Here is a 13,382-nt window from a genome sequence, read left to right on the forward strand (position 1 = left end):
TAGTTTCTGTTACATCATCAAGTTGTTCTGAGGTATTGGATATGCTAAGGAATTTAGATAAATCAGGAAGATTACTTACAAAGCAGTCTTTTGTGGTAGAAGTGATGGTTCTACCATACTTGTAACAAGGAGTAGAATTTACAGTTTTAGCTATATGAAGTTTGCACAAGACTAGATAATGATCTGAGATATCATCGCTTGGCAGCATAATTTCAACACCATCAACATAAATTCCATGTGACAGTATTAAATCTAGAGTATGATTTCGACAATGAGTAGGTCCTGACACCTGTTGTCTAACCCCAATAGAGTTCAGAATGTCTATGAATTCTGATCCCAATGCATCTTTTTCATTATCACCATGGATATTAAAATCACCAACAATTAAAACTTTATCTGCAGCCAGTATGACCTCTGATATAAAATCAGCAAATTCTTTAATAAAGTCTGTATGGTGCCCTGGTGGCCCGTTTACAGTTGCCAGTACAAACATCACAGGGGATTTATCATTAACACTTGTTTCTCTGGATAATGCTATATGAAGCTCCATTGCTTCAAACGAGTTATACTTGAAGCCCGACCTCTGAGAAATACTGAAAATATTGTTATAAATTGTAGCAACACCTCCCCCTTTACCTTTTGGACGTGGCTCATGTTTATAACAGTAATCTTGGGGGGTAGACTCGTTTAAAATAATGTAATCATCAGGTTTTAGCCAGGTTTCTGTCAAACAGAGCACATCTAGGTTATGATCATATATTTACAAAAAGTGCTTTCGTAGAAAGGGACCTGATATTCAATAAGCCAATCTTTATCATTTGTTTATCGGTATTACATCTGTTTTTTATTTGTTGAATATCAATTAAATTGTCACTCTTAAATTGGTTTGGATGTTTTTTGTATTTTCTAGTTCGGGGAACAGACACAGTCTCTATAGTGTGATATGTAGGTGAAAGAGTCACTATGTGCTGAGAATTAACTGATTTCTGTGACGTGAGGCAGCTAGCAGATGGTCGGTTTAGCCAGTCTGTCTGCTTTCTGACCTGGGCCCCAGTTTGTCAAGTACAAACTCTAAGACTATGCGCCATATTTCTAGAGAGAAGAGCGACACCACCCCAGGAGGGATGAAGACCATCTCTTTTCAACAGGTCAGGTCTGCCCCAAAAACTCATCCAATTGTCTATGAAACCTATGTTATTTTGCGGGCACCACTTAGACATCCAGCCATTGAGTTGAGTCTGCTGTGTCTGACATCGTACTTGCAAGTTCACACACCTCTTTAATGTTATTTTTTAGTGATCTTTGACTGGCGAAGTCAAGCGTGAATAACAATATTACTGAATTTATGTTTAGCATTAGCCAGCACTTTTAAATTTGCCAAGATGTCAGGCGCTCTGGCTCCCCTTAAACATTGGACTATGGTGGCTGGTGTTTCTATTTTCACGTTACGTTCAATAGAATCGCCAATAACTAGAGCACTTTGATCAGGTTTCTCAGCGGGTGCATCACTGAGTGGGGAGAACCTGTTTAATGTTTTGATCGGAACGGAAGAGCGGTCACCCAGTTGCCCTGCTGTGGAGGCATTGTAACCGGAACCGAACAATGTAAAGGGCTCCCTGAGCTAGTCGCATCCAAAGCCGTATCTAGAGCCCTCACCTTCTTACTGTCTTCAATTAAAGTTTGAATGCGTGTCTCTAATTCTGAAATCTTCTCTTTCAGCCTAACTAATTTCCCTGCATTTATCACATGTGAATCCCTCGTCGGCGACAGAGAGAGCTAAACTATACATGTGGCAAGTGGTGCAAACAACAATAGCAGGAGAAGAAGCCATTACTCACCGTGATTGAAGAATGATTCTGACTTACCACTGTTGTTTGATGAACTCGTGAAAAAACGGAGTGAGAGAAAAGAAATGGAGCGTGAGAAAAAAATAAAAACGGCAATAGACGCGAATGGAAACACAAATGACAAGCTAACCGCTAACGCGCTGCAAGCGCGCTGCACTCACGGTTTTAGAATAAAAGCGAACGCTCAAATAATCAGATTAGTTGGATAGATAATATCAGAAATATAGAGGGAATTAAGTTATATTTTATCACTTTAAACAACAGAGAGTGATAGTAAGAGAGATACAACAGAAAAGCAAAGCTACATGGTGCTACAATCACAAACCACTCAGTAGCACGGTACACAGGAAACGTCAGTCAGGTACACCTTGTTAAGTTGGTTGAGGGACTGCAGGACACTGCTCTGGATGTGTGTTCATGTGTGTGTGTGTGTGTGTGTGTGTGTGTGTTCACTTGGATGGGTTAAATGCAGAGCACAAATTCCGAGTATGGAACACCATACTTGGCTACACGTCACTTTCACTTTTTCACTGCAGGACAATAACCAGTAATTTGTAGGCTATAATATTTTTTTACCTATATTTTCCTGACAATTTCCATGACAATTTTATGACTGGTTTATGTACTACACAATTTTTTCCATTTTTATCACAGAACAGTTTCTATACTGTAATAAATGCTATGTCAGTTAGCACTGCATTATTTGTATACTTATATACTTATTACCATGGCCATAACCAGGGTTTGAAAATTAGTGAGTTCTGGGGTGGGATTAAGAATTGTGCTTTAATAACCCCTACAAATACAACTCATTATATACACTAAACACTTTAAAAGCGACAGATTGTAGATGCTTGTGAAAGATGATTTCTCAGTTTTGGAGGGAAGAACATTGAGAAGGGCCAATGAAACTGTTGAGCAAAATTTGCATAGCCAGCCACACCCCGGATATCCAGGTATAAATAGGCCAGCAAAGCATTTGCTTATTCATTTTGCTCTGAGGAGTCAAGAAAGCATCTCAACCCACTCATTGGCAGTTCAGAGTTGTGGCATAAGGGACACAAGGTCTCCATTCCCTCCATCATGAAATGACGGGTACCATTCGTAAACCGAGACATTCTCTTTCAGCCAGTCACTTCGACGTTGTGTCGAAGTTCCAACACTAGGGGTCACTATACAAATGCCACAACTGGCTAAACTGCATTAGTTGATGACAAGACCAGCGTGCTACAAACAAATGCACCTCTCCTCATCGTAACCTTCTAACACTCAGCAAGTATGGTCTCCTTCTCCTTCATCTGGGAGAGTTAACATATAATGGCAGAGGTAATCTCAGCCAGATGCCTTTTCTTCTGATTAATACTAATAAAAATTGAACAGCTGGTGAACCTGGTTGTTAACGTTGGGCAGTGTTCACTTTCTCAAGAGAGAAAAGAACACTATGGAGACCACATTCTACTTGAAGGGAGGTGATGTGGAGATGCATCCTATGGAATTACTAAAGGAAGTACTACATAGGGAAGGATTCTGTGGAGGGCTTCACATGAGGGGAGAACAACTAATCACAGTACAGTAAAAGAGCAATGCTCTGTCTAGGGGAATTGAGCAGTGGAAGATACACATATGGAACCACCATAGGGAGTCGCAACATATGGAGCACTAACCCAATACGAGAGTTCACTCAAGGGATACTTACAAGTAATGGGTTCTGCAGCGAGTTTCTCCACAAAACTAGGCTGCATAAGAGTGCTTGACTATTGGAAAGGGTAGAATAAAGGGACTAAGGAGTATTGGGAACCTTGGGTACATATCCAGGCCAAATTTTCAGGACAATGTGAGAGTCTGCCAGCCCGAATTCTAGGGAGGTTTTGTAGACAGAGAGGTCTTGCAGAGCCCCTACCCTTAGAAGTGAGTACAGTCAGGAAGGCTGTCTTCATAGAGACAGTACTAAGCTCAACTGACTGAAGAGGCCTGAAGGACCACTTAGAGATCTCAAGAGGGGATAAGGTGTGGTCTCGGAGGATTCATGTAGCACCTCTCAGAAATCTAATAACCAGATCACACTTCCCCACCGATCTGCCACCCACAGTGTCCTGGTTCGCTGCTATAGCAGCCACGTACACCTTGAGTTTAGATGCAGACAGGTGCCTATCCAGGAAGGATAGCACTGATCCAATATCACATCTCCGTGGGTCCTCCCCCTGGGAAGAACACCAAAAAATGTGGCACTTGAGGTCATATGTATAGGCCTTGTATAGGGGGCTCTAGCCTGAGTAATAGTATTCACCTCTGCGGATGAAAGCCCACTGAATTCCTCCTCACCCCATCCAGGGACCAGGCATGGAGGTTCCAGAGGTCTGGGCATGGGTGCCAGATCGTGCCCTGCCCCTGAGAAAGAAGGTCCCTCCTCAGAGGAATCCGCCAAGGAGGGGCTGATGCTATCAGCATGAGCTTAGAGAACCAGGTCTTGTTGGCCCAATCCATTAGGACCTGTTCCATATCCTCTCTGACTTTGCACAGAGTCTGTGCGATGAGGCTCACTGGGGAATGCATACTTGCATGGTGCTTTATATAAGCTACCATTGCTGTATTGTTCATGTGGACTAACATGGCTTGCCTTGGATCAACAGTTGACCTCCTCAAGGCCAGAAGCACAGCCATCATCTCCAGGCAATTGATAGGCTAGTGCAGACAAGGACCTGCCTTCCTTGCCTTCCATGATTGTGTCAGCTCCTCATGCATCTCCAGGAAGAAAGAAACGGGCAGAGTGCGGCTGAGTGTCGCACTCGGACCCCAAGAACACATCATCCAACTGAGAGCACTCGGGCAGGGTGGAAGAGTCCACTCAAGCCTGATGCTCTCAGCTGCCTGGGTAAGAACAGTTGCAAGCCCCAAACTGAAAAAAAAAAAAAAAACTGAAAATAGCACCTGGAAGTGCAGTTCCAGCCGAGTCACTCACTTTTGATGGCTCCAGCGCGCTCTCAGATGCTGTGATCGACAGCTCATTCTCCTCTCAAACTCTGAATGAGAAATCAAACTCGAACTGAGACAAGCTCTCAAAAACATCTGTTAGCTCTACCACAAGACATGCTCTGTGGGAAGAGTGAGAGGTTTGCAGGGATTCATCCAGCAAAACTACTCTTGTGACATTCCTTGCACTTTCCCAACGCACATTACCGAGGCCTTGTACCCGAAAGTAGAAGGATCAGGGTAGGACGTCGCTGAGGTGACTCGTGGGCTTTTAGAAACGAATGTGAGTGCAGCATGCCTATGGGCATGTCCTCACATGAAGGACATAATCCGTCCACGAGGGCTGGGCTTGGGCATTCGTGCTGGTCAGAAGGCGAGATGTAGAAACCGCAACCAGTAGGACATGGATGGAAAGGCATGGTGTGCAATACACAATCCAACCGTGAATTTATTTATTTTTTTTAGAGGAATTTGCTCTCAAAGATTGCTGTAAAAGCAGTCAGGGGCACTCTTGCTATATACATTTACCTGTGTATGAGGAAGTGAGAGAGCCTGCTGCCTGTGCCAAAGATTCAACAACGGGGATTAGGAGAGGTGAATGAAGTGGTGCTGCTTAGTAAGAGATGATGCATTGGCTCTGAAGAACAGAACGAGTGAGCAAATGCCATGCTGGCCTATTTATACCCAGATATCCGGGGCATGGCCAGCAATGAAAATTTTGCCTGCCAATTTCATTGGCATTTTCTCAATGATGTCAGAGGTGTCTGGGCTCCCAAGTGCGACCACTAGTGTTGGAACTTCGACACAATGTTATAGTGTCCAACATTAAAATAATGAAATTAACAAATGATGGCTGGATTTTAAATGAACAAAAAATGTTGGTTGGATGACTACAACATAACATGTTATCTAAAGTTCTGAAAAAATTAAGAAAAGAGATATGAGTCAAAATGATGATTGTAGGTATTTTATCTGCTCTGTTAATAATTCTAGATACCTCAGATTTTTCCATCAAACCATTAAAATTTACTACTGTGCATAAAAATTCGGTCTGATTTTGGGTTTAACAAAAATGGCAGACAGGCTGAATGAAAATGTAAATCCACTGTCTGACCGCAGATGGAGCTCATGGAACAGTATTTAGTTTTTCAAAGGGAGAGAGAGGGGGCAGGGACCAGGGCAAATCCCATCCCAAAGGCCTTGAATAGGTGTCAATCACCCTTATAAGGGCAAGTGCATGTGCAAAGCATGTGCTTGTGTTAGTGTTTGAGTCCAGATTCAGATATTGTGTAATTGTGCTATCACACATAAACATACTGTACTTGCACTCTGTGCATGTGTCTATAGTAATCAAATACGATTTACGTTTTAATGATAATTTAAAATATTAAACGTCAATACTAACTGTCAGGAATTTCATCTTGGTTTATTGTCAAACTGTAACTGTTTCACATTGGTGGATGAAGTACCTAAAAGCAATACTTAAGTAAAAGTACAGATATCTTACCAGAAAATGACTTTTTATAATATTCCTTGAGTAAAAGTTTTAAAGTATGTGATATTTATTAGGGTTGCCCAATCCGATACTCAGTATTGGTATCTCTCAGATACTGCCATTTTCTGCTGGATCAGGTATTGGCCAGACGAGACTGTTCTAAATACAATATTCTGCGTATAATTTTGTGTTCCCTGTTAAAAAAAAACAGCATATGCTGGTTAGGTATGTTTTGAAGCATGGCTGCTGGTTTAAGATGGTCCTTAGCTGGTCATGTGCTGGTTTAAGCTGGTCATGTGCTGGTCCTAAGCAACTAGCTCCTGCTCAGGTCCAGCTCAAGACCAGCTTAAACTAGCTCAAACCAGCAGTCATGCTTCAAAACACACCTAACCAGCATATGCTGTTTTTTTAAATTATTATTAAGCCCCTACGAAAGGCACAAAAACATTATAAAATACCATAAAGTTTTCGTGCACTATATTTCAAGTGTTCTGAGACCATTCCATATAATATGAGGTACAGATAAATATTTAGGTCATTAAATTGAAGTTCACCTAAACTCTTCTCTCCGCTGCGGCTGTCAGTCATCCTCCATTCAGCATTCAAACTGCGCGTCCAGTTATGAGAGTCAAGACGATAAAACTTTCTCCAAGATGATGTTCCTATTATTATACTTGATCTATAGATAAAGATCAATGGTTTTGCATAAAAGGACTTTATCTTGCTGGAGTTTAGTGCTGTTTCTAAAGCATGTTACTTTCTACCAGGTGTCTGTTAGATCACTACACTGGACTGGAGTAGAGAGCACTATGAATTATGCATTTGTGTCATTCTGTATTGGAGCCTTTCATGTTATAATAATTTTGCGCAATGAAAGATTGAAAGACAATGAAAGATAGCCTTTCTTGTTGTCTTATCTATAATATGTTGCTTCCTTATTACTGTGCTATACATTTAAAATAAATGTATTTTCATTTTATAGTATATTAATTAATATATAAATATATTACTTGTTTTTCATGAATGTATTACAACACAAAAAGCAATGCTTAACATTTTACCAGATTTAGCTCTACACTTATTCACTTTTATTTGTTCCCCACTAAATAATATATATATTTTCACTAAACTATAAAATGAAATCTTCCACTGTTGTGCTAGCACTTGTTTGCACATTTTTAGGAGTCTAACTTGCAAGCGCCAGACCACTGATTCGTCAAATCTGCTTTTTTGCAGTGTGTTCTTCTGACTTTATTATGTAGTAAGTAACGAATATGCTTTGGGGAAATGTATTGGAGTAAAAGTATACATTTTAATTAGGAAATGTAGTGAAGTAAAAGTGAAAGTTGACAGAAATATAAAAACTCAAGTAAAGTACAGATTCTCCCAAAAATACTTAAGTACTGTAACAAAGTATTATTATATGGAAACCACTGTTCTACACCCATGGGCTCACAACTCTAAGGGCGCTTTCTTTGCATGTACAGCCGTGATCACCAGACAGAGCATAACAGGTTTAATCACTCTTCTCATGGCACCAGTTGGTTCTAGCATAGTAAGCAGGTATGGAATGCTCATATTTACCTTCAATGGGCTGCACACAGCCACAAGTCAAAGGCGGGCACCCACATCCTCACTTTGGTGCTTCTTTCAAAATTTGTAAACAAATCAATGCTTTTGCACATGAACAGACCTGTACAGAATTTGCATGTGCAGCAGCTTTGCAGATTTCCACAGAATTAGATGCCCATCATTCCCAGAGTTTCCACATCCCCAAAACATCACAAAAGTTAAATATTTTGACTAATTACTTTGTGTTGCCAAGTAGTACTCTCAGCAGGTTTTTCTTTTTCTTTCTTTCTTTCTTTCTTTCTTTCTTTCTTTCTTTCTTTCATATATTTATTTTATTAGATGCATTCTCATGGGCTAAGCAGTGTTCAAAAACCAGCACTCTTTGCAGGATTTCCCCTTTTTATTATATATATATTTTTATATTTCAGTTCAGTTCCAAAACTGTAGTTTTTGTTGTTGTTTTACATTCAAGACACAGCCATGCACAATTTAGAATTCAAAAAGTCTATTGCTTCAAACACAATTTAAAATAGCTTGTCCAAAACAATAGCTCCCCCACCTCCCTCCCTCCCTCCCTCCCTCATGCCTCACGCCTCACGCCTCACATCCAGCCTTCTTTTAAAGAGCAGGGGAGGGCTTAGCTGAGATGAGTCCAGCAGTTCTCAAAAGTCATAATTATAATAAATTAAAAAGAAAACATGTGTTTGTAAGCATGTACAGTTTTGTTTCTTTCCCATATTAGACACCAATAGAGGGATTTTGTCACAGCACATGTACCAGGGTTGACACATTCAGAAGAAATGGGGGATTTACAAGTGACAAGAGGAATCCTGGAGTGAGTCATTGCGCTTTCCACATTTTTTACATTTTCATGTGCTCCTAGTCCACATCGGCTCCGAGCCCCGATTAAATATGAAGGGTCCACGGGCTATAAATAAATTTGCATTGTGTGTAAGAGTGTGTTCCTCCAATCTGCTCCAGTACACAGGGGTAGGCTGCAGGATAGGTCGCGCAGTGAATGATGGTCATGTTACTCTGGTTAATGGTGCTAGTCTCTGTTACAGGCACAAGCCACTGCTATCTGTAAAATTTACACCACTGTGTCCATCATAGTTTTGATCTTGTATTTCTTGGAACTAGCGAGCACAATATTCACAAACACATATCAAATAGCCTGAATATTACTGTCATAAGGTTTTCATAAAAAAAACATAACAATGTACATTAAATATCATCCTCAAATGTTTGTAATGCTAACTTATCAAAGGAGAGTAAATCAGTTATGTCATGCAGGAAACTGGCTCCTATGATAAAATGACACTCCCATTTATCTGTTTTGATACTCACTATATATTGTGACATCCATTACGGTGTGTATGGCAGCAGTAGCACTATTTAGATATTGCTATCCATGCCTTTAGATGTCTATGGTTGTCGCTAACTACTATATCTACTCTAGTACCCATCTGTCTATGGTGGAATAGTCTAGGTGTAGTATCCTGAATTTTCACAGTGATTTGAGAGACAGACTAAAAGCAGGCTGAGGTTATCATATCTACGCACATACATAGCACAACTTTCTCACAAACACTCATTTGTAAAGAAAGATATCAAGTCGACATAATCTATTAGACACCTACATCCTCTACAAGGGTGTACACTTAGGACTTCTACTCCTGTACTGTATAAATATATAGTGTTAAACCAAGTAAGAATTAAGTTAACCACAGCAAAAATCAAAACACTTTTAACTTGTGACTGCTGTTGAAAAAGGCATCAGAAATAGCACCCATTGATGTTTGTTCCAAACGGGAAAGTATTGAAACTAAAGAGCGCCAACAAGTGGGAGGGGGTTTGGATTTACAGACTGTTCTCTTAGGGACCATTCACACAAGATGCAAACTACTGTTCGAAAGCAGCCAGACAGAGTGCAATGGAATGGAAAAGAACTGTTTGTGACACAATGTGTTAGACAAAAACATTCTGAGCAAGTATGCAAACACATGTTAATGTTAACACATTGCGAATGCATGCTCCCACTGCATACATACCATTTATTTTGAATGTTAAATATATACCATGCACCATTGTGTTACTGTGACTTTTAGAAACCTCAGTTCTCCAGGGGGGTGATAGAGTTACCTTCAAATATCTGTTATTAAACATTATTCCAATTAGCTGGCTACGTGTAAGCGTTTATAAAATGTAACTCAGTGTCTACAGCTAATCCAGAATGCAGCTGCAAAATTAGTCTTATAACGAGCTGAAAAGAATGCATGTCACACCTCTGTTCATCAATTTGCACTGGCTACCAATAGCTGCTCACATAAAATTCAAGGCATTGATGTTTGTCTACTGTGACGAGAGGGGCGGGGCCGAGAGCCGTGGGAACGGAGCGAGGCCGGTGGAGTAATTGATAATGAGCGACACCTGCACCACTCACCGGTCTCGAGTCTCACGGAGGAGCTCCGGAAGGATTCAAAGGAGGAGTGACGACAGGGAAAGACGAGAGAGGACCAGGCCTGGATTTTATTTTGTGTTTTGGTTTTGTTTGTGCGCGACAGTCGTCCGCGAGGGGCTGTCGCGCTGTTTTGAGTTTATTTTATTATTAAAGTTTGTTTAAATGTTCGCCGGTTCCTGCCTCCTTCTTCCCGACCTACAAACGTTGTTACATTGGCCAATCCTTCCGGAGCTCCTCCGTGAGACTCGAGACCGGTGAGTGGTGCAGGTGTCGCTCATTATCAATTACTCCACCGGCCTCGCTCCGTTCCCACGGCTCTCGGCCCCGCCCCTCTCGTCACATCTACAAAACTACCACTGGCTCTGCACACCTTTACCTAAAATCACTACTTCAGAATTGTGTGCCCTCTAGAAACTTGCATTATGCATTATAGTGCCATCCCAGAGAGGCACAAAATCACTTTCACTGACTTTACCATTAACTGTTCCCTCCTGGTGAAATGACCTGCCCATCTGATTCAGAGCAGCTGAGTCCTTAGCCATCTTCAAGAAACTGCTACAAACACATCTCTTCCATCTTCATTTGACCCTCTTAACTCTAGCACTCTCTATTCTAATTCTAAGGGGAAAAAAACATTTGACCCTCTAACACTAGCACTCTCTGTTCTATTTCTATTCTTACTAGTCTTCTTTAAAATAAAGAAAATAAAAAAGAGAGATCTGACAGTAGCACTCTATTCTTTTTCTATTCTTACTAGTTTTCTTTATAAAAAAAGAGCCTCTAACACTAACATTCTCTATTCTTTTTCTACTCGATCTTCTTGTTTTCTTTTTATTTATTATACAAATATGACCCTCTAGCAATAGCATTTTCTATTCTTTTTCTATTCTTTTGACTTTTAAAAAAAGACCCTCTAACCTTAGCATTCCCTATTCTTTTCTATTCTATCTACTAGACTGTTTTTCTTTTTATTATTTAAAAAAAACCTTGCGCCGTGTACTGTTCTTGCTTTGCATTCTGACACTGAAACTGAGCTTGCGTAGGTAAAATTGTCTTTGTAATTGCGTATAGCTTTGTGCCTTAAAAACATTGGCCTTGCTATTTTGTCTTAGGACACAAGATGTGATGCATATTTTCCAAAACCCTTCCTACCTAGCTTGTACTATTCTAAACATGTCTGAAACGTTATATTATGAGCACTAATCTCGTTATCAATCGCTTGGTATATTCCTAATTTGTAAGTAGCTTTGGATGAATGAATCTGTTAAATGAATAAATGTAAATGTACACATAGGTCAACAATGAAAAAACAGTAGCAAGTCTTATGTGAATGGCCCTTCATCATGCAAATATTTTAGCCAAATACTGCACTCTGAAAGATTATATAGCTAATGCAATGTTCTCTGATAATGTGTGATGAGCAGATGTCAAAACCAAGGATTTTCCTACTCCATAATGCCCAGGAAGTGGCACATTAGCCCACTCTACATTTGGCTCCATGGCTTGGTTTTCGACATTTTGCATTTGCTTTTAAAATGCATAGTATAGAGTATAGACCTATGTGTTGTGGTTTTCATGCCTAAATGCTATGGCAAAGATATTGCACATGAATACACAGTCTGCGAATCCATTCTGAGAGAGTAACAGAGAGAGAGAAGTGGTTTCTTGCAAATTCAGGATGCACTATGCCTTCAAATGATACTATCTGTATAATACAGTAGAAAAGTGGCTTCTGTATCAAAGCTTTATGAGTAAATCTTCTGAAACGTCAAGAACATGTATCTATCCATCTTTCTATGTATGTATGTATGTATGTATGTATGTATGTATGTATCTATCTATCTATCTATCTATCTATCTATACTGTAATACAGCAATAAAACGATAATACATAAGAATATTACTATGACAGTCTAAAAAAAACTAGGAATGATTTATATATTCAGTGTATATATATATATATATATCTCATCTTAGTTCTTACATGTCATCTCTCTCTCTCTCTTTGGCTGATGATAAACGGGGCAACTTTTTGAGCAATGTTGCCATCAACGGACAACCAGGTGAGACACAGGGCCCACGAACAATCTAAAGTATCCAGATAGAAATTTGTTACCCATTCTCAATGGGAAAGTGCCCAAACAACATTGCTCACAAAAAAGTTGCCTCATGTAGCCTTTGTCTCTCTCTCTCTAGCATACTATGCTCTCTGACTTTGCACACACACAGTGTAGAAAGATAATGATTGCTGTGAATAGCATCATGCAGATGTCTTGAGGAGATCCCGAGATTTGGAGGTACACATCTTCAGGCACAGGAAAAACCCTGTAAAACCCAAAGAAGGTTGCTAGTAATCCAAGACAGTTCAGAATATATTAAATAAGAGAATAAACTCGATAATTCTTGAGGTCTACTGTAATACACATCATCTTTGATTCCAGAGAGAAGGAACACAAGAGTTGTTTTTCAGTTTTTCTATCCCCTTTCCAGATGTGTAGAGGTGGACACACACTGATGGACTGGTGTGGCAGTTCCATACATCACAACGTGTTTGAGGGCAGGGACCAGGGCCAATCCCATCCGAAAGGCCTTGAACAGCTGTCAATCACCCTTATAAGGGCAAGTGCATGTGCAAGCGTGTGCTTGTGTTAGTGTTTGTGTCCAGATTCAGATATTGTGTAATTGTGCTATCACACGTAAACACACTGTACTTGCACTCTGTGTGTGTGTGTGTCTGTGTGAATGTGTATGCTTGTGTGTGTGGGTAGGGGGAAAATCTTAACGGCTGCTATTCTTGATGGCTTCCTTGGCAGCTACAATCAGTGGAGTCAAGCTGGAAAGGGGCTTGGCAAGCTTCAGGAACGAGTGCTGTAAAGAGAAATAATACATTTAGGAAACTTTAATTTTTATATCCATTTTGATCTCTACATTCCTTTAAACATTAAGGTTCTGCAATCAAAGAGCGCATTGCAACCATTACAATCTTCCTCGCATTTCCAGACTACATTTTTTAATTATTTTGAGTAGACTGTTTGTT

The 13,382-nt window shown here is 40.1% G+C and overlaps 1 protein-coding gene across 2 annotated transcripts in view; it reads right to left on the reverse strand.

Annotated features, from left to right (window-relative positions):
- Positions 1-12,429: 12,429 nt before the first annotated feature.
- LOC107566210 (serine/threonine-protein kinase PAK 3) overlaps positions 12,430-13,382 on the reverse strand; it is a 181,367-nt gene continuing 180,414 nt past the window's right edge. For both annotated transcript variants that reach the window (XM_016251582.1, XM_016251581.1), the window contains one exon: positions 12,430-13,213. In XM_016251582.1, the coding sequence (XP_016107068.1) occupies positions 13,124-13,213 (90 nt within the window). In that variant the 3' untranslated portion in view covers positions 12,430-13,123. The remainder of the gene's footprint in view (positions 13,214-13,382) is intronic.

This window comes from Sinocyclocheilus grahami, unplaced genomic scaffold, assembly GCF_001515645.1.
Source record: "Sinocyclocheilus grahami isolate Dianchi unplaced genomic scaffold, SAMN03320097.WGS_v1.1 scaffold1058.1, whole genome shotgun sequence".
NCBI classification, from domain to species: domain Eukaryota; kingdom Metazoa; phylum Chordata; class Actinopteri; order Cypriniformes; family Cyprinidae; genus Sinocyclocheilus; species Sinocyclocheilus grahami.